At 48.3% G+C, this 27,384-nt stretch overlaps 1 protein-coding gene across 1 annotated transcript in view; it reads left to right on the forward strand.

The window, feature by feature from the left end:
* LOC119456565 (NGFI-A-binding protein homolog) overlaps positions 1 to 27,384 on the forward strand; it is a 624,616-nt gene that overhangs the window by 489,688 nt on the left and 107,544 nt on the right. The window contains exon 10 of the mRNA XM_037718396.2: positions 16,616 to 16,804. Within this exon, the coding sequence (XP_037574324.2) occupies positions 16,616 to 16,804 (189 nt within the window). The remainder of the gene's footprint in view (positions 1 to 16,615; positions 16,805 to 27,384) is intronic.

The raw sequence follows: 27,384 nt of genomic DNA on the forward strand, positions 1-27,384 counted from the left end.
CTGTAGCCATCGCCTCAGCACCCTATTTTCTAAGTAATGCTTCTATACGCTTGATAAATTATCGGATAAGGATAACTTTTTCACCTGTCTGACTGACCCGTAGGCAGAGCAGTCAGTGACGGTGCGTCCAAGCAACGGCGAATGTCGTAGAGCTAAACCTCGCAGAAACAAAAAAGCCGCCGAAACGAAAACCGAAGTTGCTTTATGAATAAAATCTTATCCTTGCCTTTCTTGGCGCGTCATCGTCGCGCCCAGAGTGAAGTGAAACCTAGAAATCAGCTGCATGTTGGTACAAGATTTATGGTCGACAAAGCGGACGAAAAGCTTCGCACCACTGACAGTTGAAACGGCGTAGAAAAACAGGTGCGCCTGGCATGCCGCCGATGCCGCCGCGTCGTCCGTCGAACCGGAAGCTGCTAGCAGACGGCGCGCCCCACAATTACCTGGGATTGCTCGTTTTACGGGTCACCTAGTGCGCCGTCTTTCATCGTGCGCAAGGGGAGATTCTATAGACGGTTTCATCCAGCGCCACCGCGCTCTGGCAACGCTGTGCGCCGGCATCCGGCGCCCCTCGGAAACTTCCGGTAGCCGTTCCTTTTGCTCGTTTTGGCTGGTATTTGTTCGCTCGCGCGCTCGTCCTATGCATATTCAGTGTTATTTTTCGGGTATATCGATATAAGTGCGACTTGTGGCATTCAGTGTGTTGCGTGACGGCGAGTAGCTTATGGAGCATCGACTGTTTTCATTACGTTTACTCCTCAACGGTGTTTTTCAAATCTGGGAGCCTACCAAGAGCTCCCAGATTTGCTCTGCTCAATTCATCCAAGGTACGTTACTACGTGGAGTAGCCGGACTGCTATAATGCTGAATAATAAAAGTGCTACTGCACGATTGTTCTGGCCGTATGTCGTGTAACTCACGCGAGAGCAGCTCGACTCTCGCCCCGAGTTTGCCCGCTCGTCCAGTTTCTTGCCTCGGCGTGGATCGCCATGCTACGAACATGAGTTAAAAATATTGTTTAGCGGGTGCCATGCTGCCTCCGTTTTATTTGAATGTTTTTCGTATCTAGGGCACAAGTGCACTTCTGCAGCTTTACTACCTAGGTACATGTGCGCACTGGCTTATCATGTTTAACGTCCCAAAGTGACTCAGGCTATGACGGGCGCCGCAGTGGAGGGCTCCGGATAATTTCGACCACCTGTGGTTCTTTAACGTGCACTGACATCACACAGTACGCGGACCTCTAGCATTTCGTCTCGATCGAAATGCGACAGCCGGAGGGGGGGGGGGGGGGGGGGGGCGTCTTTCAGGTTAGCAACCGGGCACCGTAACCGCTGAGCCACCGCGGCGGCATGTGAGCATTCGTATCGGTATCGCAGAGCAGAATCACAGAAAAGTTAGTGATTTCCGTGCATGCATGTAGGAAGTTTCGGCCACATTCTAAAAGCATTTACGAATTAACGGAGGCCAATTATGGATTGCAATCTCGTGCCCAACACTACAGGTTTCATTTTGTTATAAGTGTGGTAAATTCGTGAGCATTTAAAAATGTTAGTCCCATTTGCGATTGATATTGAGGGGTTATAGCCTCCAACGCGTTCGGCGTCGACAAACAGCAGCGTTCTTGACACTGGGCCAACCTTGGTTTGCGTGCCTGCGTTTGTTGCATGCCAAGAACGCTGTCGCTTGCCGACGCCGAACGCGTTGGCGACATTTCGCGTGACTAGCGCTGGACGCGTCGGCGCCCAGGAGCGACAGCGTTCCTAGCATGCCACAAACGCAGGCACGCAAACCAAGGTTGGCCCAGTGTCAAGAACGCTGCTGTTTGTCGACGCCGAACGCGTTGGAGGCTATAACCCCTCGATATCAATCGGCCAGCTTCGCTGTGTCTTGAGCTTTGCGCGACCTAGTGCAAGCTTTCTCTTTTTTTTTTCTCCTGGCTCAGGACGCTGCGGAGAGAAGAGGGGCGGGGGTCGGGAAAGCAGAGAGCTGGCGAGGAGGAGACCGCGTGCGCACGCACGTGGTCCCCTCCTCCGGGTTGCCATGGCTACGGCGCGGCAGTTTCTTGGCACGCCCCACAAATTACGGCTGGCTTAAACAGCATCGCTGTTAATATATATTTTGCTTGTTGTCTATACTGAAACACGTAGCACCAGCAGCAGCCGTGCTCGCTAGTGTGCACTTCGGTGTATGCCCCTGTCTGGAAATCTATGATACCGAGCAAAGCTGCACCATTTGCCATGGCCGGAGTACGGTGGCTAGATTGGTAGGTGTGCCGACCAGCGTAGTTCACTTCTTCTCCGTGTCTTGACAGCAGGAGTGGCGCTGCGGTCGGAGGTCTGCCGCGAAGTGCGCGCCGTCTGCTACTCCTGTTATTGCGCGCCTGTAAGATTTCAAATACTTTGTTTTTGTTTTTTTCCAACGAAAACTTGAAATAAAGTTGGAAATATGCGCTGAAAGACACTCTAAACGTGTGATGTTTCTTGTTTTAATCAGTTGCCCTCAAAAACGGTCATTCTATCGTCTGCTAAAAGGTAGACGGCACGCTGAGCTGCACTCGCAGCCGTGATATTGCACCGTACTTTTATTGCTCACTGTTTAGGCAGTGGAATGGACATCGTGGATAACACTCGTCAGTGTCAAGCTCCTTAGGATCCAGGACCGAGTGAAAATGTCGCTACGCCAAAGAAAATCAGGAGGACACCACTTGCTTTGCGCCCTATATTGTATGTCCGGCTACAAACATGCGAGCCAAGGGCAGAAGATATCGCTTTAACGACGCTTTTTGCGACGCCGCGTGACCCAGAACAGTTCAAAAGATGGTAGCGTGCACCTCACCTCGCTGACAAAGAACTTCAACCGCATTCGGTAGTGTGCGAGCGCCACTTTGAGGACGAGTTCGTTGAGCGTCACTACACTCATGGGATAGGCGGGAAGGTTGTACAGATTCCGAGGGCATATCCGCGGCTAAGGCCCGGATTCTGAAACGCTCCTTTACTTACTAAGCACGTCTTACACGCTGTAAGGCGACCTGGCGTCAATTCTGGAACGTCCCTTACTAAGGGGCACTAAGTTAGGGCCTCCTTGGTGCTTCCTCACGCTTAGGAAGCCGGCATGCTACCTTCATGCTTCCTAACCGTGCTCCTCTACCTGAACGTATGCTTCTCCGCAGGACTTTGCACGCGGTATGCTCGGCTTGGATAAGTGCCGTGCGCAGCCAACGCCGCGGCAGCCAGCTGCCGTGTATTGACGTCCAGTTTGGCTCCGCAGACTGGACTTTGTGCCATTTCTTTTGTGATTCCGTTTTTCAGTGAAAAGCGAGCGGCGAGAATGACGGCCTTGCGATATTTATCCGAAGACGATAGCTTCGAAAGCTATGCAAGGTTTCTTCGGCGTGCAAGTGAACTTCTTTACGGGACTGTGTACAAGCCTCCGCCGTTGACTCCAATCTGGCATGTGATTGACAGGCATTATCCACTGGAACACTACAACGAAGTGGAGTTTCTAGCCCGGTGTCGTTTTTCTAAGCGAGCTGTTGCAACCATACTGACAGAGCTGCAACTGCTTTGCAACACTGACAACAGAGGAGCGCCGCTACCTGCTCTGTTGAAGGTCCTCATCGCACTGCGTTTTTACGGAACGGGTGCCATGCAAACTGTTGTAGGGGACCTTGTGTGTGTATCCCAACCCTCTATATGCCGACGCATTTGAGATAAGACACAGCTGATATGCCTACGTCTGTATCCCAAGTACGTTCGGGTGCCAAACGCCAGGGAAGTGAGGTCAGTCATGACTAGGTTCTATGCCATTGGAGGATTCCCCGGGGTTACTGGGTGCATAGATTGTACTTAAATACCCATTAAAAGCCCCGGTGTAGACGACGCAGAAGAGACGGAGCAAGAACGAGCCGCACGCCTCGAGAAGCGTCGTAAGTACGAAGTGGCCAGGCGAGTGGATTCAGATGAGGATAGCACCCGAAACGTGTTCAAGTCACTGGACGACAACCTCTTATCCTCCCGCCTCACCGACCATCGGGCCGTCTTTGTGGCAATTGAGAAACAACAAGATGAAGACTTTCACAATAAATACGTTACCATTTAACAATGTCTAGTCTTTAATATAGCCATAACTTAACGAGAGGTAACATCCAAACCTAAACATTCAGACCTACGAAGCTAAATGAAAAAGACGTAACTGTAGAGAGAACCAAGCTAAACAATAATATTAACCGTACCTCTAGCTACGCACACCCAGGCATAACTGAGTTAAGCCACAGATAATTTTTCTTCCTCCGTGAAATAAGTTTTGCCCGGCATGGAAAATACACACACACACGCACGAAACAAAACGCAGGCCAAAAAGAAAAAGAAAGCGACGCCTGACGAACCGAACTGTCAGATGCTGCCAAAGTTGCTAGGCTGAGCTTGCTTTCCTGCCATGTGCATCATTTTTGAGCTATTTTTACGTCATTGACGAAAGAAATGGCATTTATGCCCTTATATAGAAGTAGAAATGCAATTCTAACAGCGCCGGAAGTTTACTTTGGCAATTCATTAGAAATATTTTGCATATTTTCGTAAGTAATCTCAAAACCAGAAGCCTGTAACGTTCCACTTCCTTTGGTGAGGCGTAAAGTCCCTAGATTTTAAGCAAAAAAAATATCTAGGGACTTTAGTGAGGCGCTCCTTCCGCAGGGAAGGTAAAAGAAGCTTTTAGAATTCGCGATGGCCTTCTGAGGGCGCCTAACGTTTAGGTAGCATGAAGGACTCCTTGCGTAAGGTAGGGAAACGGTCTAAGGTTAGGAGCATTTCTTAATCCGGGCCTAAGAAGCGACGCTGTTCCATCAATACTGCCCGGCGCGCCTGCTTACCTATCAAAGACCATTCCCGCAAAGATAAGAAGCAAGACTTCGGCGGGATGTCCGCCGGTAAAATACGCGAAAAAAGAAAGCGTGCCTGAACTTTGTCAGATTTTCACCGAATCACTTAATTGCCAATGAAAGCAGCGCTTGTTGTCATCAGCCTGTTGTAACCACTAGAAAAAAAAAAAAAAAAGAGATGGCCACAGCATTACCCTAGTAAAGGTTGTCCTTGTACAATTTTGGTACTGAAGAAGACTTTGCACACAATTGGGGAAATGAGCGTACTCCTGATGAACGTGGACAAAATGGTCCTGTGTAAAGGAATTAAAGCCAGTGGGAAGCTTGAAGATGTGCTGGCAAGAACGACAGTAAATACAAAGAGCCATGGCAGCAGAAAATTCAGCTTGAAGTGCAGTGGCATAGCTTCCCAAGAAAACGATTGCTGCATGCACTGCTGCTACACCAGAAAGCTGCTGCAGAATCAGCTCTCATATAGACGAAGGAAGAATACAGGTACTGGCAACTGCACATACAGATACAAGCTTACAGTCCAAAAACTGAAAAGGGCGAAGGCAAAGATCGTCACCGCAGAAGCAACGCTCAAGTGTATGGGGGGGGGGGGGGGGGGGACCGTAAACTGAGAGATGACACTTTGAAATCAAAGACAAAAGATTTGTCATTGAAGCAGCAGCTACAGGTCATGGCGTGTTTCAACGCCTGCAAGCGCAGAAGCACCAAAGGTATGAAGGCTGAGTGGATACTTGAATGCTCGTTGATGCGCATGAAAAGCAAACGCCTCTATGAGCACCTACGCAAGAAAGGAATCGTGCTGCTTCCTGGACGGACCTGCCTGCAGAGGTACCTGCGCTCATTTAGAAGTGGTTTCGGCTTCAACAGAAGAGTCAGCGCTGAAAGAATAATGCTGTGAAATGCTTGAGCATCAGCGTCATGGTGGCAGATTGCTAGACGAAATGAAGCTGTCTCAAAATCTGTCCGTGCACGGGCAAGTTAATGGACTCGTCGATCTGGGGCCATTTTCGACAGACAGTGCGAGTTCTGTCATGGCAGACCACGCTTTAGTAGTGATATACCAGCCGTTTACAGTTAAATGTCACAAAGTGCTAGGTGTCTTTGCGTCAAAAGGAAATGTAAACGCCAATCTACTTGGTAATATCATCCTTGAGTTCCTTATATTGGCCGAGAAATCTGGTCTTTTCGTCAACTTTGTCACGACTGATGCTGCAAGCTGTAATCGATCCATGTGGCGTATTTTTCGCATTACAGGAAAACTAGAGCGAGTTGTCTGTAAGACATCACACCCTGTTTACTCCAAACGCCAGTTGCACTTTGTGATGAAAATGATGATTATGATGTTAGATTGGTGATGGACTGTAATGAGGTTTGGGCCCAGGACCACTCACCAAGGAACGCAATCGACCACTCGAGTGCACACAAACACAGAATGTATATTAACAGCACAAAGACGTACAGACATCACGATGGACACGTACTTAAGTTTGTTAATGCATGCAGTCCCGAAGCTGCTACTAGAGTGTCCTGTTATATATTCTAAAGTCTCTCGCCGTGCGTTCCTTTTGCGTGGAGCCCGTTGACGCGTAGAGGCCGATGTCGGTCCCGAAGGGTCGGCTGACGGCTGGACGACGTCACCATGGGCCTACCCACGGCATCATGGGATTTGCAGCTGCAGCAGGGACGGTAGCAGACACAGCCGTGGTAGCCGTGCAACAGCTCTCGCTACTGCTCTCGCCTCCGGCAGCAGGCTGGTCGTGGCAGTGGCCCGGGAAAGCGACCCCCTCGCCTGGCTCCCTGGACCGGTTGTTCAGCAGGAACACAGGCCCTTCAGGCTCCCTGGACCGGTTGTCCCGCTCGCCTGGCTCTCTCGAACGGTTGCCCCGCTCGCCTGGCTCTCTGGACCGCGGTTGCCCCGCTCACCTGGCTCCCTGGACCGGTTGCCCAGCAGGAACGCAGGTCACCGGCATCCGAGAACGAGTTACCTCGTTCGCCTGGCTCCCTGGACCGGTTGCCCAGCAGGAACACAGGTCCTTTGCGTCCAAGGACGGCGCAGTGGGCGTTCTGGGTTCTCTGGACCGGGCGTCCAGCGAGAACCGGCTGGCCTTCAACGCCGAGCAGCTCCGAACACTTGCACGCACCACGCGCCACGCGCCACACGATCACACCACTTCGTCATCGCCCCCGCACGGCGAACACGGCAATGTCTTTTTGTTTTTCGCGCGCTTCCGTCCATATCATGACAACCCCCGGTTTTAAGAAAGTTGTTTACAACTTTTCTAATGGGGAAGAAGGCGGAAAACAAAGGCCAACGTGTTGCGCGGAGGTACACTTTCACGAGTCCACTACATATACAACTGTTGCTTTAAAAGTAAAGTCGGTAATTGTCTTCTTGTCCTTTAGCAATCCAAAGGTTAAAAATTTTAACTCTATGGTAATATACACTTGTTCGTTCAGCGATTTAGACACGGCTCAGGTAATCTGCTCCGATGTTATCCTACTCTTTGTCATGTTGAATGCTTGTAGAATGGGAGCATTGCCGAGCTTATTCTTGAAAATGCTGAACGCTTGATCTTGAGCTGGTCCCCACGCGAGACTGTTGTTTGGTCCTTCCCGTGTGAGGTCTGTCGAAGGCTTGGTGATCTCTGTTATGGCAGAGACCTGCTGCACTTGTAAAGGTTCGCGTTCCTCATATTTCTTGAGCATATTGATGTGAAATATTTTTCTTTTTCCACTCATGTTCAAAACATAGTCGACTTCATTCTTCCGTTCGACAACTTCAAATGGACCTTTCCACTGCATTAGTAATTTGTTCGAATCAGTCGGTAGTAGAAGAAGTACTTTATCGCCAACGTTTAACTTGCGAGGACGGCTCTTCCGGTCAAAGTAGGTTTTCTGCTTTGCGCGTGCCTTCTCCAACTCATCATGGGCGAGTTTGCATGTTTCCTCAAGACGATTTCGAAGATCGACAAGATAGGTGTATGTTGTGCGAGTTTCGCCGTCGATATCTTCATTGGTCCACAGCTCCTTGAACACTGTCAGTGGTCCCCGTACGTGTCGGCCATAAATCAATTGAAAAGGCGAGAAGCCCAGGCTTGCTTGCGGCACCTCTCTGTAGGCGAAGAGCAGTGGAGCAAGGTACCTGTCCCATGATCGAGGTTTGTCCTGGCACATCCTCTTCAGCATGGTCTTCAGGGTACCGTTGAACTTCTCCACGAGCCCATTCGCCATGGCATGATAGGGAGTTGTTCCTAGAAACCTGATGGCAAGTAGACGGCCCACCTCTTCCATGAGTTCTGCTGTGAAGCTTGTTCCTTGGTCGCTTACGATCTCTTTGGGTAGACCAATGCGAGAGAAGATCTCAATCATTCCCTCTGCCACGTGCACAGCATCAATTGCGGGGAGAGCAATGGCATCCGCATATCGTGTGGCAAAATCGATGAGGGTCAGAATATAGCGGTTGCCACGGTCCGATTTCGGTGAAAAAGGACCAATTAAATCGACCGCAACGCGCTCAAAAGGTGTACGTATTATAGGCATGTTGCCCAGAGGCGCAACACCTATTTTGCCTTTTGGTGTTGTTCGCTGGCACTTATCGCAGGACTTGACGAAACGTTTCACGTCGCCATGCAGATCCGGCCAGTAAAAATCCGCCAAGACTCGATCAGTCGTGCGCCGAATGCCTTGATGTCCGGCCATAAGACCTTCGTGTGCGACTTCAAGTATAGGTCTTCTAAACATCTTCGGCACGACAAGCTGGTTAAATGTCCTGCCGGTAGCAAGACAGTACTGTCGGTAGAGAAGCCCACCTTTTTCAAGGAACGAGTAGCAGTGGCCTTTTGGTGACTTGCACTTTCTGTCGACTTTAGCAAACAGAGATTTCAACGTTTTGTCTTTCTGCTGTTCCTCTGCAAACTGGTCTTTGTTAACGTCACACCACTTTATCTTTGGTGCGCACAATGGAGTCGTCTTATCCTCTTGTGGCTTGACCATGGCGGAAACATAGTGAGAGTGCTCTACAGGTACCAATTGCACACTCGAGTTCAGCGACGCAGTGTCTCTTTGGTCGGCTGTAGCATGCTTCCAGTTAATATCTGGCTCCTGAGGTCCTCTGATACCCGGTAGGTTTCCGAGCACAAGATCGTAAAGTGGCTTGTCCATACATAAGGCTGTGATTTCTCCAGTAAAGTAGGGTGTATTTACGTGGAGTCTGGCTTCTGGCACATCAATTACAGAGCCATCAATAAGCAGGACTCTGCTCCTCTTTCCGGTCAAACGCTGATCGGGAACTATGTCTCTTCGGATAATTGCAGTATTGCTGCCCGTATCACGAAGAACCCTAATTGTTCGACCGAGAACTTGCCCTTCAACTACTGGCATTCCTTCCACCAGAAAAATGGGTTTTCTTTGATCCGGTTTTTTGTCAAAAGTGTCACTATTTTTCCCTTTCTTGTGTTTTCCAGTTGGGTGACACAAAGAAAAATCATAGCGGTTCTCGTTGACCACGCAGGCTGAACTTTTCTCCTTGTGCGCCTTCGTGCTCCAGCAGTCGTCGCTCTTGTGACCAACCTTCCCACAGAACTTGCACTTTGTCACTTCTTTAGCTTGGTTGCGACATTCATGAGCTTGATGCCCCAGGCGCTTACAAAGCAAACACCTTGGTGGTGGTTTTCTTGGAGCGCTGGTAGGATTCCTTGTGACGTCTTTTGCGTCCTCCGTAACCTTCCCGAGATTCGATAGGTTCTGAGCTTCAATGAACCGATCAGCCGCATCAGCTAGCTCTTGGAGTGACTTGCATTCTCGTTCTTTCAGGAATATAGTAAGCTTTGGATGGCAACACCGGATAAACTGTTCGGCGACCATGTGGTCTCGAAGGCTGTCGAACGTTCTGGACACGTTAGCCATGTCAATCCAGTGGTCGAAGTACCCTGAAAGCCTAGCAGCTAACTGTCTCCCCGTTTCTCCATCCTCTGCCCTTGCCTTGCGAAATTTCTCCTGGTAACCTTGCGCAGTGAATCGAAACCTCTGCAGCAAAGCTTTCTTTACTTTCTCGTAGTTTAATGAATCAGCGGCAGTCATTCGGCCAATTACTGTGAGTGCTTCACCACTCAAACACATGCTCACAGCTAATGCCCACTTCTCTTGTGGCCAATCCTGTCCTGTTGCCACGCGCTCGAACCTTTGCAAGTACGCATGCAAATCATCGCGTCGCTCATCGAACAACGGAAGCAACTTTTGCGGGTTGAGAACTGAAGAGGCGGCACTCGGAAGAGACATCGAATCAGTGTTGATTCGTGCGGATTCACTCTGAGCTCCTTCTTGGAGCTTCAATTTGAGCTCAAGAATTTGTCGAGTTCTTTCGTCGGCTTCCTTACTTGCTTCTCTCTCCGCAGCTCGTTCCGCTCTTTGTTTTGCCTGTTAATTCTCAATCCACGTACGCAATTCCACACCGGACAGTCCTAGCTGTGATCCAATAGTGGCTAATCTTTCTGTATCCATCGTTTCGTTTCTGTACGTGAGCGTGCACTCGAGGGAGGATAATTTCCTTCGATTATTTTACGAGCGGTATCCTGGCAGGCTCGCCAGATTGTGATGAAAATGATGATTATGATGTTAGATTGGTGATGGACTGTAATGAGGTTTGGGCCCAGGACCACTCACCAAGGAACGCAATCGACCACTCGAGTGCACACAAACACAGAATGTATATTAACAGCACAAAGACGTACAGACATCACGATGGACACGTACTTAAGTTTGTTAATGCATGCAGTCCCGAAGCTGCTACTAGAGTGTCCTGTTATATATTCTAAAGTCTCTCGCCGTGCGTTCCTTTTGCGTGGAGCCCGTTGACGCGTAGAGGCCGATGTCGGTCCCGAAGGGTCGGCTGACGGCTGGACGACGTCACCATGGGCCTACCCACGGCATCATGGGATTTGCAGCTGCAGCAGGGACGGTAGCAGACACAGCCGTGGTAGCCGTGCAACAGCTCTCGCTACTGCTCTCGCCTCCGGCAGCAGGCTGGTCGTGGCAGTGGCCCGGGAAAGCGACCCCCTCGCCTGGCTCCCTGGACCGGTTGTTCAGCAGGAACACAGGCCCTTCAGGCTCCCTGGACCGGTTGTCCCGCTCGCCTGGCTCTCTCGAACGGTTGCCCCGCTCGCCTGGCTCTCTGGACCGCGGTTGCCCCGCTCACCTGGCTCCCTGGACCGGTTGCCCAGCAGGAACGCAGGTCACCGGCATCCGAGAACGAGTTACCTCGTTCGCCTGGCTCCCTGGACCGGTTGCCCAGCAGGAACACAGGTCCTTTGCGTCCAAGGACGGCGCAGTGGGCGTTCTGGGTTCTCTGGACCGGGCGTCCAGCGAGAACCGGCTGGCCTTCAACGCCGAGCAGCTCCGAACACTTGCACGCACCACGCGCCACGCGCCACACGATCACACCACTTCGTCATCGCCCCCGCACGGCGAACACGGCAATGTCTTTTTGTTTTTCGCGCGCTTCCGTCCATATCATGACACACTTCATATCAGACTTTCCACACTTGGTAAAGAACATGAGGAACAGCTTCCTGCATCATCCATTCGCGTCGCCCGAGGGAACCGCCACTGTCAAACACATTGAGGTTACGTGGGAATATGACCAGCAAGGAAGCATCTCATTGAAAGCAGTGCCTGTGAAATTGACCACAGCTCCATGGCAAAAGAACAGTGAGGCCAGGCAGATCCTGTATGTGGCCGGCTATGTGGCCAGGAAGTTCATGGCAAAGGGAAGGTGTACAGAATGTTCTACTGCTTTGTTCACGCCAATAGTACAACCCCTTCCTCTAGAGTCATCACTGACCGTTCACGTGAACATGGGTGGGCTGACATTTCCTTCCGATAGTCTGAAGAAGATGGTGACATTCCTAGAAAATACGTTCAAGCACTGTTTCAGTGCAAATGCGCTGACGCGTGCAAGCCTAGCGGATTTTTCATCCTACATCCAGCTGAAGCCTCCAGGAATGGTCGGCTGTGAGCAACACAAACTTGAACTTACAAACAAAATTATCGAATTTTATTCTATAACGCGCCTTCACTTTCTTGTGAAGAGCAGGAACTTGGCGTCTGGGCGCACACGGGAAAAGAAAAAGCACATGAAATTGCGACATGTCTTGTGGCCGGAGCGATGCAATGCTGTACTTCCTAAACCTTGTTTGCTGTCATCGCTTTTTTTTCGTAGTGTTGTTTGTGCGTGTGTTTGCTCGAAGCATGAGTAATACATGAAAATATACTTATATGATGATCAAGAGGCATGAGTATTTTTATTTCATTCTATAACCGCCAGCTAGTGTACTCATGACATAGAATTTTATTACTCTCGTATACCTACCTCGTGCAATAACTTCATCATCATCATCACCCTCATCAGCCTATTTATGTCCACTGCAGGACGAAGGCCTCTCCCTGTGATCTCCTATTTCCCCAATAACATACAACAGTGCAAACAAATTACACTAGAAGGTCTGGTTGTTTGAATTTTAATATTTGTTCGACGGTGTTCTACGTTCATTAAAAGAAAAAAACAACCCTCCGACGCGGTCTCGAGAAACCACATTTCGTGCGCAAATGACGCCGCCACACGCCGCTCTAGGGCTCCTGTATATGTGCTGTCTCGAAATACGAATTTTCGTCTGTCTCGCCTTAAAACTTCCGCAAAGCTATTCCTCTGATTCACAATTAGTGTCCTTATGACTTATGTGAAAGATTTTTACAATTGTCAACGCAGGTTATATATTTTACCTCTCAATCCTGGGAAGAGCCAGCTGATGGGCGACTCAAATACGATACTTTCGCCATTAAAATACCTGACATGCATTGATAAAATTCGTAACTGCCTCTGATGTCACTTAAAGACAGCTTCCAGTTTAAATACACGGATAAGTGCACCGAAGTTCCACTGCAAAACGGCCGCAGCAGCAGACGACGCGCGCCGCCTACGACAAACCTCCGACCGCAGCCCCAATTTTGTCGTCATGATGCGGAGAAGCGCTGAACTACTCTTCGTGCCCGGCGGACGGCACACTTACCCATCTATAGCCACGTAGCCGGAGCACATGCAAGCGATCGGCTGCTTGGGACGAGGCACTCGCGGACGGCTACGCCGGAAGCTCGCTTTGTATATGGCTTTCGAGCTCGCTTACATGACGCAACGCGCCGCCTCGGAGGCCATAGTTTGTTTGCCTCTTGCCTTTACCGCCACTTTCGCCGTCGGCGCTGCAGTATGGCATGCTCGGTTAGGGCGCCGAGCGAGCGTGAACTGCCGGCGCATTGTTCTCAATGTCGCCGACCGCCGCCGTGGTACGCCGGTTGGCGCCGACGCCGAAAATCCGCCGAAGATTTCTTCGTTCTGGTTGGGCCTTAAATTCCTGTACTCTTTCGGACCCGTCTCAAGCATGGCTGATCAATAAACTAGAAAAAAATTCATAACAGAGCAGCCAGGTTCGTCTTAGGTACGGTAGAAACTACAGTTGCACTGAAATGGGAAAAAAAGGAAAGTGTTGAATTTGGAATCGCTTTCGTCTTGCCTAAAAACATTGCAGTTACAACCTACGTGCTAAATATTTAATAACAAAACTGTAATTAATAGCGAAAGTTACTTAAAACAGTCAAATTATATATCTGGACAGGCTAACTACAAGTACAAAATTAGGGAATACCAGGCCAGGACGAACCTTTGTGCAATTTTTTTTTTGTGTGTGTGAGAACCTATCGCTCAGTGGAATCGACTGACATCTGAGAAAGTATGCAGTGTGAATCAATATCTTTTTTTTACTGCTGTTGTTGTTGTTTTCAAGCTTTTAAGCCCCCTGCTGTAACGCCTTCGGGCTAAGCGGGGAAATGTATAAATAAAGAAAATTAAGAAATGTGCACCCTGCAAACATACTGAAATAAATGTGCAAAGGACGCCTTTCCTCGTGCAACATTTGCATGATCGCGCAGCCCAGTCATCCGGCGTAGCAAATTGTTCCTCTTCTACCTACGCCAGCGCGTCTGGTGCGACCGTCTGTCCCTTTATGAAAGTTCCGAGGAAGTTTTGTGACCAGTACGAAATTATAGAAAGGACCCTGGTAGTACGGTTGCAAAGATATAAACTATGATTTTATAACGTGCTTTCGTTACATGCGGTTTTGGTTTGATTTGATTTGAGTCGCAATTTTCTTTCAGCATGTGCTCTTGTGCTAAAGTTGTTGTCGGTTTGTAGCATATAACGTTTAAAAATGACGTATTTCTTCGCACTACTTGGAGACTAATCGAGCGTTATTTGACTAACTTAAGTTGCAGTGAAACTCGTTAACAGATTCCATGTCGGTGGCGACGCCGGCACTAGCCACCTGCTATAGTTGTGAAGTTGCCTTTCAACAGAGCGTTTAAGTGTAAGGCTATAGGTGCGGTGTCACACTGGCTGTCACGCACTTTCGAGTACACATTCACGCTCAGAAACAGCTGCTCTCGTAAACTGCACTTTGCAGACTTGACGGCGGTGCTTATTTCCAAAGCAGACTTGCATGTCCTGTTTGTTCCTTGCGGTCTTCAATGCGAAACACAAGGAAGAGCAAAGTGAGCACATTCGCAGCGCACCACAGTTGCTGTCTCGACCTCCGCTCATCGTTCTTGCGTAACTTTTGCGCTTCATTCCAACAACCTTCGCTGGTGAGTATTTGTTCTGGATTCTTTGTTTCACCACCGACTGGCGTGTAATTTTGACGGTGCGCTATTTGGGTTATGCGCGCGTCCGCCCTTTCTTAATTTCCTTCTTCCTTTTGTCTTTCAGAACGCTTTGCTGCACCTCGCGCTGCTGTCTTTCTTGTTTTTGGGGCCCCTTCTCTTCAATCCCCTTGATTGGGGACCTCCGCTGCTTTAGAAGCTTCTATGATGATTTTTTTTTTTTTGCACACGTTTAACGTGAACCGTGTTTCTTTACTTAGTATTTTTACGTTGTTTTTCGCTGCTGCTTGACTCCTTTCCATTTTCCTTCCTTCCCCGATGTATCCTTTATTTCCTCTGGCCATTCCATGCTCTTCTTTATGCTTTACGTTCTCGCGGTAGAACGGCGCTGCGAACACGAGACGCTCGAGCGAGAAAAATCATGGCGACTACAAAAGAGAAAAGTTGCTTTTGCACACGGCAGTCTCTTCGTCATGGTCAGTCGAGCGACTTGAATTTTCTTTTTCCTCCTTTTTCCATCGTGTGCAATCTTCCATTTGTATATTCAGGGATGTTGTTTGGCATTGGCAGATCCATTTCATTAAGCGGGGGCAAGAAGCAGTCAAAGAGTGCGCAGCTGTCGAGGCGCACATGCAAAAATAATCGTCACACAAAAGTTAGCTTGAAATTGAACCGACAAACGAGCACAGGGTTTTTTTTTTTCATTTTTATTTTATTTGATAATACCTCACAGGCCCCGTAAGAGGCATAGGGTGAGGGGGGGGGGGGGAGCATACAGTACAATTCAATACATTGTATATGAAGATTTCCACATAGCACAAATTACAGGGCAGTAGAATATTAACAGATAACTATACGTGCAAACTATTCGTGCAGGAGTAATATAATACGAATTACAGCCACAATACACAATATAACACAGTCACCATACAATTGCGTCATTATACATTTGTAGTCAAAAACAAAAAAATGTGCGACAGTGGTACGAAAAGACAGACGCCATCAGTTTGAAAAGTACCCTTGCAATAGCTAAATTAAGGATACTATGCGCCGTTAAGAATACTGACACGTACACATGTTTATCTTTCACCGGTGGCCGCTTTCCACCGGCTAACGAATGTTAAACGTTATCGTTCGGCGCAGGACGCGCCTGTATCGGAAGTTTCTAGAACGTTATCGATGCTTCTTTCCATTGCGTGTTTTCAGCGACGCTTATGTTATCTGATTGTGTGACGGACGCGAATTGTCTAGAACTTTCTGGAAGACACGCGGGCATCATGGATTAATCTGGAACCTTCGATGACTCAGGTATAAAAGCCGACGCGTCGCGCCGCTGATCAGATTTTCGACGATCGCCGACTGTGTTCGCCGCTATCGTTGTGCTTTGAGTGTACCTTGCTTTTGTGGGCACAGGTTCGCCCAATAAACAACCAGTTTCGTTGTACACAGTTTCACGACTGTTTTCTTCAGCGTCACTACTACGTGACAATACTAAGCGCAGTGTGTGGAAGTTTGTTTAACTGAACACAATAAGCGTCATGGTCTCTAAGTGAAGCAATGTCGTCTGGTAAGCTGTTCCAGAGACGGATAGCGCGAGGTAGTGGAGAAGAATTAAATGATTGCGTCGCACCATATAGGCGGGCGTAACTGAGCGCGTTGTGCAATCTTCGCGATGTATAGACTTGATTATTCAAACAGGGTAGTGATAAATCGTCAGAGTGAATGACCTTATGGAACAATGACAGCAATGCAATATTACGGCGGGTACTTAACGTTGGTAATGATAGTTTGCTTTTGATTTGCGTGATACTAGACAGTGCACTATAGTTGCGAGCAATGAAACGGCTTGCCGTTTCAGATCCCCATGCTTGGGGATCTGGCGAAAGGGAGCAGATAAAAGAACAGAAAAGCAAAAGGTTATCGTGGCTGCAATGTCGTCCGACAGACGGTAGCGCTGGCATCACGCGCAGCCCTCGACTGCGCCCCGGGAGAAGTTATATAACGCGAGCCGTGTCCACGCAGGGGATGCTGGGTTCCGGCGGGGATTCATCGGATGCGGGCGTGCGCCCAGTGACGCCGCCAACGCCCGTGCTGGTCGAGGCCCAGATCCGACGACTGGCCGAGTCGGCGGAGCTCCTCGTACGCTCGCTCCCTCCGCACGCCTTCGTCGACCCCAGACCGCACGGCCGAAGGATGTGTAAGGACCTAGAGGTAGGTAGGCCGTGCAGTGCCTGTTGGGCCTCCATACGGGCGCCTCGCGACCGCTGTCTGCGCGATGGCTTACCGTAACAACAGCATTAACCTTTCTCGTTTTTTCATGGGGTTCGCCACTGATTTCCACTGCTGGCTCAGAAAAGTCGCACTACTGCATTGGGGCCGTAATGCTCTATTTAAAGGCGGCAAAGGCAACAGTCCTGTTCTCATGCCGAAGGCTGCGCCACCAGACGCAGCGCAATGCGAGGTATTCAGCAACGAACATGTAGACGCTGGAAATTGCCGGCCACCTTTAGAGTGAATCCACGAGAAAGCCTCGCAAGCCAGAGACCGCTGGCGAGCGTGCAAGTTCATTGATCGTCGCCTCCGCAATTTCCAAGGACGCCAGAAAACTATATTGTCCCGCACCGTTCGCGTTTGTGCTAGCGTGTGTAGTCACGTGGTAGACCACTTGGCTCTGTCTAATATAGAGTTCTGCGCCGGGCACAAAATGTATCCTCTAACGGAAACGTCGTCCAGGCCACTCAGGTCGCATCGTGTACCCGTGCGTAGAGAGTTTTCTGCGAGCTCCGAAGCATTGTAGCCGCGGATGTCGAGGAAAGACAGCGTACAGTAAAGGGCAGCTGGCCGTTGCGGGCGATCGGCGACTGGCCTCTGTGTGATAACGTATGCAGAACAATCAACACGTACGTGGAACATTTCAGGAATAATTGAATCATTGAGAAATGCGAAATCCACAAATGAAAATCACCTACAACAGTGGATATTGCATCACACTGAATCTCAATAGTTCCCTGCAGTACTGTGGAGGCTAGAACGTGTTCGTATAGACTGACGGTCAAGTGCTTGCAACACACACTGTAGCGCGTGGTGCGGGAATAGCACGCGTTCCGCGCTATTCCTGCATGTCCCGGCGTGACGCATGTGCCGGAACGAAGAGGGGGTACACAAAATCCTAGCACCCGAAGAATATCCACACTCCACCGTCCGTTTCCAAATCGCCTTTATTGGCACGCTACAGGGGAACCAGGATACGATATCCTCTCCCACTCACGAGGGCGGAGGCCATCGATTGGACCACACCTTCCAGCAAAACAATAAATCAACTTAGACTGATAAAGTATGCTTCGAAAACACTGCTCTCGTTAATTACACTGCAATAGGTCAATTATTAGAAGAGAAAATGAAGTTCAAAGTTAATTGTTTTGAATTTCGCGCGGAAACCCCAACGTTGTATCAGATGTGACACGTTGGGAAGTCAGCAACAAAGAACGTTTATTAACAAGACGAGGTGGGTTTATATAGTGCCCTGCACGATAAGCACGTGAGGTCTTTATCTGTAGCTCGCTCGCATGGTGGCAGCGGCGCATGCGCTCGCGTGGCAGGCGAGCCTTGCACGATACAAACGTCAGCACTTCTGCTTGACGACGCGACTTCTAAAGTAATTTTTCGTATTTGGGCCACGTTAGCTCAGTAAAAGTTCGCGAAACTAGCCATATTCAGTCTTGGGCTCCTTTAGAACACCATGTAATCAATCTTTACCGCTAAATGATTAACTGAGACCTAGAAGACGCTGTCAAAATCCATGACATGACGGGGAGCTGGTGCGGGAACTTGAAGGTGGCGTCGCCACTCGCCTTCCGTGTTTTTCGGTTTTTCTGGCTTACCAAGCGGCTTCTCGCGGTAAGAGTGGTGTTTTCGGTATTGTGGAAGGGCAATCTACTGATACAGAAGAAATCATTTTTCCCTTGACTGGCCCTTTAAGCCTATTCAGTAAAATGTGCCCCACCAGATACGCAGTTAACTGCCCGGGCTGCGGTCAAAAGGCCACCTTGTACGGTGCCAAATGGTAATGCCAACTGACAACAGCAGTCCCCGAAATCATAAATCCAATTGTGAAGCCATAGGAGGCACTGCTGGCCAGCGACTGCTGTGAGGACCACGTTGGTCTCGTGCAGCGAGCACGCCGGGCAGCTGAGCCCGTTGGCGAACTAGACAAAGGGCCCCACGCCCGACCACCAAGAAGACCCTGACGGACTACCACGAAATACCCTGTAAATAGCGACCAATAAATGTTTTAGAAGGGGATGATTATGAACAGCTCGCGTGCCGATCATGTGCCGTCGATACCGTCGGCCAACGGGATAACGTATCTCGAGTGTAATCATGGCCAGACGCGCTGCCAAATGCGACGCAATTTCACGTTGGATGAGTTTGTCGTAGTATCGAGGTGAATCAATCTTGGCAAAGCCGCAGGGCTAGTGACTTTCCTGTTAGCAGTCATAAAGAGACGAGGTGCGTGTGGTGGTCGCCATGCATGACTACAGAAACATCGTTTATTCGCTAAAACATACAAATGGATTTTACTCGCTGGTTGTAAGGGCAGTGTGCCAAAGCACTTGAGCGGGTGTCTCGGAGGTCATGCCGAGGATGTTCTACGAGCTTCAATGGCGCAGTTTCTTTTCTTTTCCTTTTGATATTAACAGCGGCTATTATTGTGAGCGCTGTGTGACGCTTCCGCTCGTAGTTGAAAAGTCAAAATGTTCGTGGTTGGGAGTGCGCATGCGTTGGCGTTGTCTTTACGTCGCCAGTGTTATGGGGAAAGTCACACTGCGTGAACTGGCAATCTTTCAACTTGCTTCACTAAAAAGAAGGGAAATTCTCACAGTCGCCTCCAAAGCGATGTGCATACCGATTATTATTTGCTGTCGTCACTCTCTGGGTGCGTGCAATATATTTCGGCGAATATGAGCCAAAACATCACTGTTATCATCATCTGTTATCAACTACCACACCACAGAACAAAAGCAGCGACAACGCGGCATTACTTACCGAAATATTCTGCCCCTTTATTACGTGGCCTGCAGTGTTGTCTCCGTGCACATGCTTGAGTACCCAGTCAGCATCTCGAATACGAAGGTACATACGTTCTGCGGATGTCTACGGTTTAAGCTTTCGTGCGAGTGGCTGCCGTCTTCTCGGCTTCCTTCCATCTACTACACACCAGAAAAGTGGCTTGCAGAGTCCAGGGCATTCCAATGCTACTTTGTTTCTTTGCATTCGTTCTTCCATCAACTCCTAAACACAATTTTCTTTTTTCATTTTGCGAACTTGGCATGCACCTATTTAGCTTTGTGGCACTCGCCTTTTCGGCATTGACCTGTAGGTTCCAGGCCAAAGGGACATGTGTTTAACGCTTGTTACTTTTCAAATTTTAAGATGTACTCAATCGTTAAATGGGTCATCTCTTTCTGCTAAACCCAATCCTCTTTTCATCGTGCGTGTTTGCTCTATCGGTGAGTATTTTTTTATCTTCTTCTGCCTTCTCACTCATTCCTGTATTTAGTATTCTTTTTTTCAGGATCGGGCGTTAAGTTTCCCCATTCTTGGTTTATCACCCATGAATACGTTTGAGGCTCTCCATCGTCTCGATAAACCCACGTCACCGCTTGTAATGTTGAGGATTGTGGTATTTGTGTATTTCTACAATAGCCGCGAATCTGTGATTGTTTAACTAAATGTAGAAACAGCGCATAGGAGAAAACAATGAATGGACAGCGCTTACTCCTTTCATTCTCTATGTCTTTTTCCATGCATAACGCGAACCAACCAGCACAACGTTTGACTTATTTGTGCTTCTTTGATGATGAAGAATTGGGAGTGTCCTTGGATGTGTGTTAGCAGCACCTCCGGCGGCTGTCCGCCAGCCATTTTTTGACATCCCTGCCTGTCAGCGGCCCCCGGGGGACGTGTCCGCACAGATGCGCCCGTGCGCTGTTTACTGCGAGCTTCGCAGAGGCGCACTTTTTCTGCACCACAAATTTCCCTGCATCCAGTTTTCTGCCCCGGCTTAAAAGCTAATGACAGAGTAAACGAGAGCCGTAATATGAAATAAAAAAGAAAGGAGCGCCTTTGTAGCAAGCAGCCGAACCGGTCTCTTAGCTGGACATGTACAACACTTTGCACTCACTCGTAAAGAGGACTTAATTTTTCAAGAACATCTGCTAAAATGTCACCGAAGTGTTTAAGTGCTTTCAGGTGCCTTTTTGCATCTTTATACCTGCTTACTTATCCGTCTAAACGCAAAGCTCCGGAAATTTGCTGTCGCGTCGGAGGTCATTGTTTATATTATACCAAGTTGAAGACTAGGTTGATTTGCCTACACCCATTGGGCCAAAGTACTTTACGCTAGGCGTTTCACCGACCTGACCCTACATAACGTGGCTCACAACAGCACACTGAAAACGAAGACGAACAAAGGCCTGCACGCATCACGAGCGCTCGTGTTTTGTCTATATATACGCCTTGCTTCGTCTTGGTTTTGGGAGCGCCGTTTAGCCATTTATCAATACTAAGTGGGCCAGATATATCGATTCTAGATAACATGCAAAGAAAATGCAGTAAGTACGCCGTCAGAAGGCGTGTCCACTGAACCCGCCTCGACGTAGTCTTGATTCCAAGCTGTCGCATTTAAGGGCATTAAAGAGTCAACTTTCAGAGGAGCAAATGCCTCTGTCGTTCTCAAGTGAGTGGTGGTCATATAATTGGACAAGAATGTGGCGCTTTATGGCCGGCGTAGCACCCTGAGAGTCGCGCTAACTGACCTCGCACCAGACCCGCAAGTAGATGAGCGCATGCATGTATCCTTCTATATGTATATAGTCCAACTTCTTTTGGCGCCGTTCACTCGCCACGAGCGCACCGCACTGCGCGGTGGACGTGGCGGCGTGTTCTATATGCACACGCCATTTCTCGGCTTTTCGGTTGGAGAAATATCCAAGCGCAATTATTATTGTCTGCATTTTTACAGCCAAGCAGTTAGTGTGACAGAGGTGCTCGAAAACGTTATATGCGGGCTTTCACGGTGTCCTGAGAGAGCTAGATGATTTACGAATTTTATATTTAGTATGAACGTGGGCGCGTCAGCGGTGATGCGCGTCTAAGTATCCAAGTGTGTGAGCTAATTAGGAAGTCAATGTTAATCTCTAAACTGATGCTTTGTCCTAGTTGGGAAGCGTTAAATGAAAGTTTCTTACCGTATTCCATGTCACAAACCAAACTGCCAAAAGCTGAAAGTTAGGGTTTGCAATATCCTGATCTTCTATGGAATTAAATTATTGAAAATTGCAAACTCATCTGCATATACCTTAACCGATATACATGAATATAGAGACTGAACGAGATCATCAATGTAAATATCAAACAAGGCAGGTCCCAGGACGGATCCCTGTGGTACACATATATACACATCGAGGTGCCGAGAACTAGAACGTATTGTTGGCGATTGCGTAGGTGTGATTCCACCCAGTTATTGATATAGGTAGAATTTCCTATTATTTCAATTTTCGATAAGAGTTTTCTGTGTAGAATCTCATCGAACGTCCACATATCGCTGTGTGTGTCTGCTTCTGTTCGTCCTGTCTACTGGGTGACGTAGCCACACCCATAGAATTATATTACAGATAATTATCTTAAAAGATACACACACAGGCGCCTGTATATGTGTGCCTTTTTTAGTCAGTGTTCAGTTCGCGTTTTTCTTTAACCGTTTTAATGCTAGTGTTTGTAAGCGTTATCGGCAAATGTCAGCTGTGTTTCGCAATATTTGTACGTTACACAGAGTTCACATATAGAGAAAATGTGGGAAATGGTATGCGTAATGTGCGGGGAATTACTTTAACGTTTCTGACCTCATAACGATGTTTGCAAATATTTACTGATTGCTTGTTTTCTCCCTGTTTACATGAGTTCCACGAGACACGTATAGTACGGTTCTCCTATATTCTCGCAACACTGTGAGGTACTTGATGTTTATTACGCGTAATGTGCAGGAAAACTTCATAGCGTATGGGTCCATTGCTACATTTGTGGTAAACTACGTATGCAAGCGCTCCGGAGCATTAGAAGTGTGTTTTATGAACGACACATAATTTCGCCCGCTGTGCTAGGGGAATTATAATTGTTACCGAGATCCACTTAAAGAAAATTGGTTCAGAATCAGTGCCGATTGGCATGCGAAGGTAAATGTGTGTGCAATAATTGCAGCCTATGTAAAAAAAATATTCTCAAAGGGCTCGAAAACGTTGTATCAATGTTAACAATTGCACCCCATGTCAAAAGAAAAAAAAAACTCAGTGGCCTCCAAAGCGTTATATCAATGTTAACCGTTATCACCAATGCTTACCAGTGTCCTAAGGCGTGACACTGAATTGGCGTTCGGACAAAGCAGGAGGAATGTAAAGGCGGGTGATGAGCGTAGTTTAGCGCTTCTGTCCTAATTACGAATGTTGAAATAAATACCGAGACTTCAATTTTTCGTGTATATTGATGGAATATACGAGGTGCCCATGGTGTCCTCGGAGAACTTATTGAGTCGCCTTGTTAAAATGTCACGCAAATAGGGGACATGTTATGTGCAATGTGTAGAAAAGCATTAAAGTGTTTGGGTTAATTTGAGTCCTTGTAGTAAATTTATAACTCAAGCGCTGAGGTGCAGTAAAAGTGCACTTTGAGAAGGGTGTATAATGTAGCCTTCGGTAGCGGGCGAACTGTACAGCAGCCGCCAAGAGCGGCTGATGTGTAGGCCGAGTGTGTGGGCCAAGTATGCCAAAAGCTGTTCTCAATGGAAAGTTCCAACAATGATTCAAACGGGTCTGAAGGCGTCTAACGTTATAAAGTGTTGGGTTTAATTACAGGCAACTGAAATTTGCAACTGCTCGCAAGAAATAGCTTCGCTGGATTCTTCACAGTCGCACAAGTCTGCTGTGCGTTAATATGAAATTGTCATAGATGAGATGGCAGGATCTCAGAGTAGCGTTTAGTTAACGAGGTTTGGTATTTATGTCAAGAGCTCAAAAAACACTAACCTCGTTTAAGAAGGCGTTGTTGAAGATTGGCGATTAGGAATAGTGAAGTTGCCGCTTCTGGTGACTTTATCCTAATGCCATTGAATCATTTACACAGTTTCGAATAATAAGAAATTTCTTGTTAGACTGCGAAATATTGTCAATATATACGCGACTTTTCACGACCTCGAAAAAGGCGCGACTTTTTTCGTGCGCAGTCTCGAAAGTTCACGCATTCCTCTTATAACGTGAACAGTGTTAAAAATAATAAGCAAGGATAGGGGGGAATAATTTCTTCTTTGTTTCTTTCTTCTTTTTTGTGTGTGTGTGTCTGTGTGCGTGCACGTTTGGGAGGAGCACGAGATGCATGCTGCTTCTGCACTTTTTGTTTATATTTTGCGGGTTCTCTCCACAAGGTGAACAAGAAAAAATATCACCAGTTTCGAGGGCTCATTGCAGTTTCAGGCTTCGCGGGAGAACGTCGTGAGGAGGGTGCCACCTGAAGTCGGCGATCCGAGTAGACTGCAGCTGATGGCCCCGTGCCAGAATTTGTCGCGTTTTTTCCGGGGACGACGAATACTGAATGATGAAGTAACTTTACGCTGTCCTTGCTCACACCACAGCAACAACTTTCGCTCAAGTTGGACGGAGGTTTAGGTTCAGTTCTCTTCTGACTTTTTTTGTTTTTGTAAACTCGCCGCCGCAGCCATCGCGGTAAGCACCCATGGCTGGAGCTATAACCGAGAACCGTTAAAGAAAAAGGAATCCACAAATAAGCAACACCGTTGGCATGTCAGCCGACATTTGAACGTCGCGCAGGGACTCGATGCAGGTCGTTGCACGCACGTTTCACTCCGTTCGTGTGTCAGCAAAACAGTGCCTTTCTCTGGTGCCTGCTACCGAAGTGAGCTCCCGTTTCTGAATGGCTTCTCTCAGCAGGGCAACTGTATCTGCGTGTGTCTAGGCAGTGAAAGTTGTCTATTGGTATATTTTTATGGGTCCTACTTAAAGAAAATTGGCGTTTTTAGTGCAGCCAAAACTCCTGCGACGATCAATGCTGCTTGGAATGGAGTTTTGTTATATAACTCAACGAAAACCATGGGGTTCCGGCACGCCTAATCCCTGCCGTCTGTGTCTTCCTTCGTCTGGTGCCCCGTCTTATTGCGGTGTTTTCGAATCCCAAGTAGTGCCCACAATTGGCGAATGGCTCGAGGTGGATTGTGAGCCTAGCAAACACAGTGTTGCTGCAGGGCAGCAAGCGGCAAATATTTGGTCTTTAAAATGCTGATCGAGCCGTTCTTTCGCTGCGAGTTACTGCTATATTTTTCCACACACGAGACGGTGTGGCTAGCGCGCGCACAGAAGATGCGAAGCGCGGCCATTGGCTGCCGAGTGAGGGGGGAGGAGTGTGCTCTAATTTTATTGATGACCGAGACTGCGCTTAATACACGGCGGCGCTCATCTCACTGCAAAGCCGAGACGCGAGAAAAAAAGAGTTTGTGGAGAAGACGGCGCGCGTGATAAATGGTGTCTCGGTTCGCCTGATGAATGACGACCCGCGCACGATTTCTTTAATTATGTTTCGCTCGGTGCACATGCGGCCGCACCCAAATGTTTGCCGACCCCTTCGCGTAAACTGACTCATGTCGTCTCCAACAGTTGCGCGTCGCGATCGCTTGGCCGCGACATGGTGGATGCTCGTCAGAGAAAACAGCGTTGTGCTCCCAGTGGAAGGCTCGTCCGAGCGAGTGTATCGATTTAATTATTACGTGTTGCCGAACAGTCCTTGAACGTGTCTCAGTTTGTTGCAGTGGACGGCCCTTTCTGCGCTGCGCGTTCTGGCCACGTGGAGGAGGGCTGCTGTCGTCCCAATTTTCAAACTGTTCGCTATGATGGCGGTATCTATTTTCAATTCGGCAACATTCGGTACAAGTTTGTGCACGTGTCTGGCACCGTGGTTCCCGTGAATGTGTGTAGCCATCTGTGGCAACAGAGTTCGCGCAGCCAGCGTGTGCCTTGTCCGGGACGAGCTTCCGTTACGTGGTGCCGTTTCCGCGTGCCTCTGGGCCCCGCCGAGCGGCGGCGTGAGAGAGTGCGTGATCGGGCACGGCCTCTTTGTTCGTTCGCGCCCTCACTTTGCCCCTTTGTGAGAGCGCTGCTTTTCTGTTTGTCTGCTTTTGTTGCGCGGGGCACGAGTGGACAAAAAAGAGCCGCCCCTGTTAGTTGTTTTTTCATCGGCGTTTCGTGCCGGCTGCAGCTGCGGATCTTGAGACCCCGATGCTCGCCCCGAGTGCTGTCACGGGGCAGGGGAAGCGTTTTTACGCCTTTTCACGCGCTCACTTCGAGCGTGCTCTAGAAAAAGAAAGAAATTAGAGGGAAAGGAAAGAGAAAAAAAGAATTAGGGAAACAACAAACATGGGTGGGAGAGGCTGCAAAGGTGCGTCGTGAAAGGGCACGGACGAGGCTTGCCATTGCTCGCGTAGTGAAAACAGCCTCCTCGGGCCACAAGGGGTCGCTGTCACCCGTTGCGTAGCGCGTAAAAAAACAAAACAAAGAGAGAAAGCCATCGCGGAAGAGATGCCAACATGCCATTCAACACGGGGTCATAAAGCACCTTTGGAAGCCATAGTAGTTCTCTTACCCCGTTCTGCACGAAACCTCAAAGCATTGATTTTTCGGTGGTCGGAAGGCTTCCGTTACATTACATTTGTATTAACGTTTCATTTCAACTCTTTGGTTGCCGTGCCTATAGAATTCGATCAATCTGGTGGACAGTTTTTTTTTTTCTATACGTTGCAAAACATTTTCGTTGAAATTATTTTACTAGCAACACCGTGAACCGTCTGAAATGACGACTGTACTTCAACTATTTGTCAGATTTGACAATTTCTAGCAGACTAGGGCGTCTGGAAGAAATAAAACTGCGACTGTAGGTATCATCAAAACTAGCCTCCAGTGCTCCTAGCACTTCTTTAATAATAATAAAAAAAAGACGTGAAATATGTGTTTTAGTTGACTCGGCAACATAATTTTTTTTTAAATCACAGAAGCAGTGAAGAGACACAAACTGCTCTCGGATTGTCGATATTTCGATCCAATGTGTAGGCTCTCCTAATGATGCCTCAAACAACGGCTCATGAGTACGCGTTATCTTTGTAATTCTGTTCGACTGATATCAAGGGCCGCTTTATTTTCCCCACCGTGGGTTTACGTTTATACATTAGCGCTTGGACAGCCTATGTACAAATTATTGCGAGCAATCCTTCTCTGTGTGGGAAATTTTCACTCAAGAGCACGCAGTCGATTTCAGACCGACTTTCGACTGAAGCTTTACTAGCTGTCTAAATCTCACATTTGGACACAACCTATGGAAGTTCCCTTTTTTTCATTACTTTAAAATATAGTACAGCACTCGATGCTACTGTACAGCACTGCGTAAAGGAACCGAACAAAGCACGTCCAGCGCCTGTTGAACGCACACCTTGCTTGCAAGCAAGGTTGTTATGTAGATGCTTGCTTCGAAATAAGACACTGTTTTAAGTCTACTCTTAGACTCTTCTCTGTCCTCGTCTTGTGCGCTTAAAGTTCTGTCATGTCTTTGCCCAAACCTTGCAATATGAGGCTTCCTGGCCTGACAACCACCACTCTATGGAATGGAGTAAAAAAAAAAAAAAAAGAAACCGCTGCAACGATTAAACTGTAATTTACCACTTTTCAAAAGTGCCAAGTTAC

This window comes from Dermacentor silvarum, chromosome 6 (genome assembly GCF_013339745.2).
Source record: "Dermacentor silvarum isolate Dsil-2018 chromosome 6, BIME_Dsil_1.4, whole genome shotgun sequence".
Classification (NCBI taxonomy): domain Eukaryota; kingdom Metazoa; phylum Arthropoda; class Arachnida; order Ixodida; family Ixodidae; genus Dermacentor; species Dermacentor silvarum.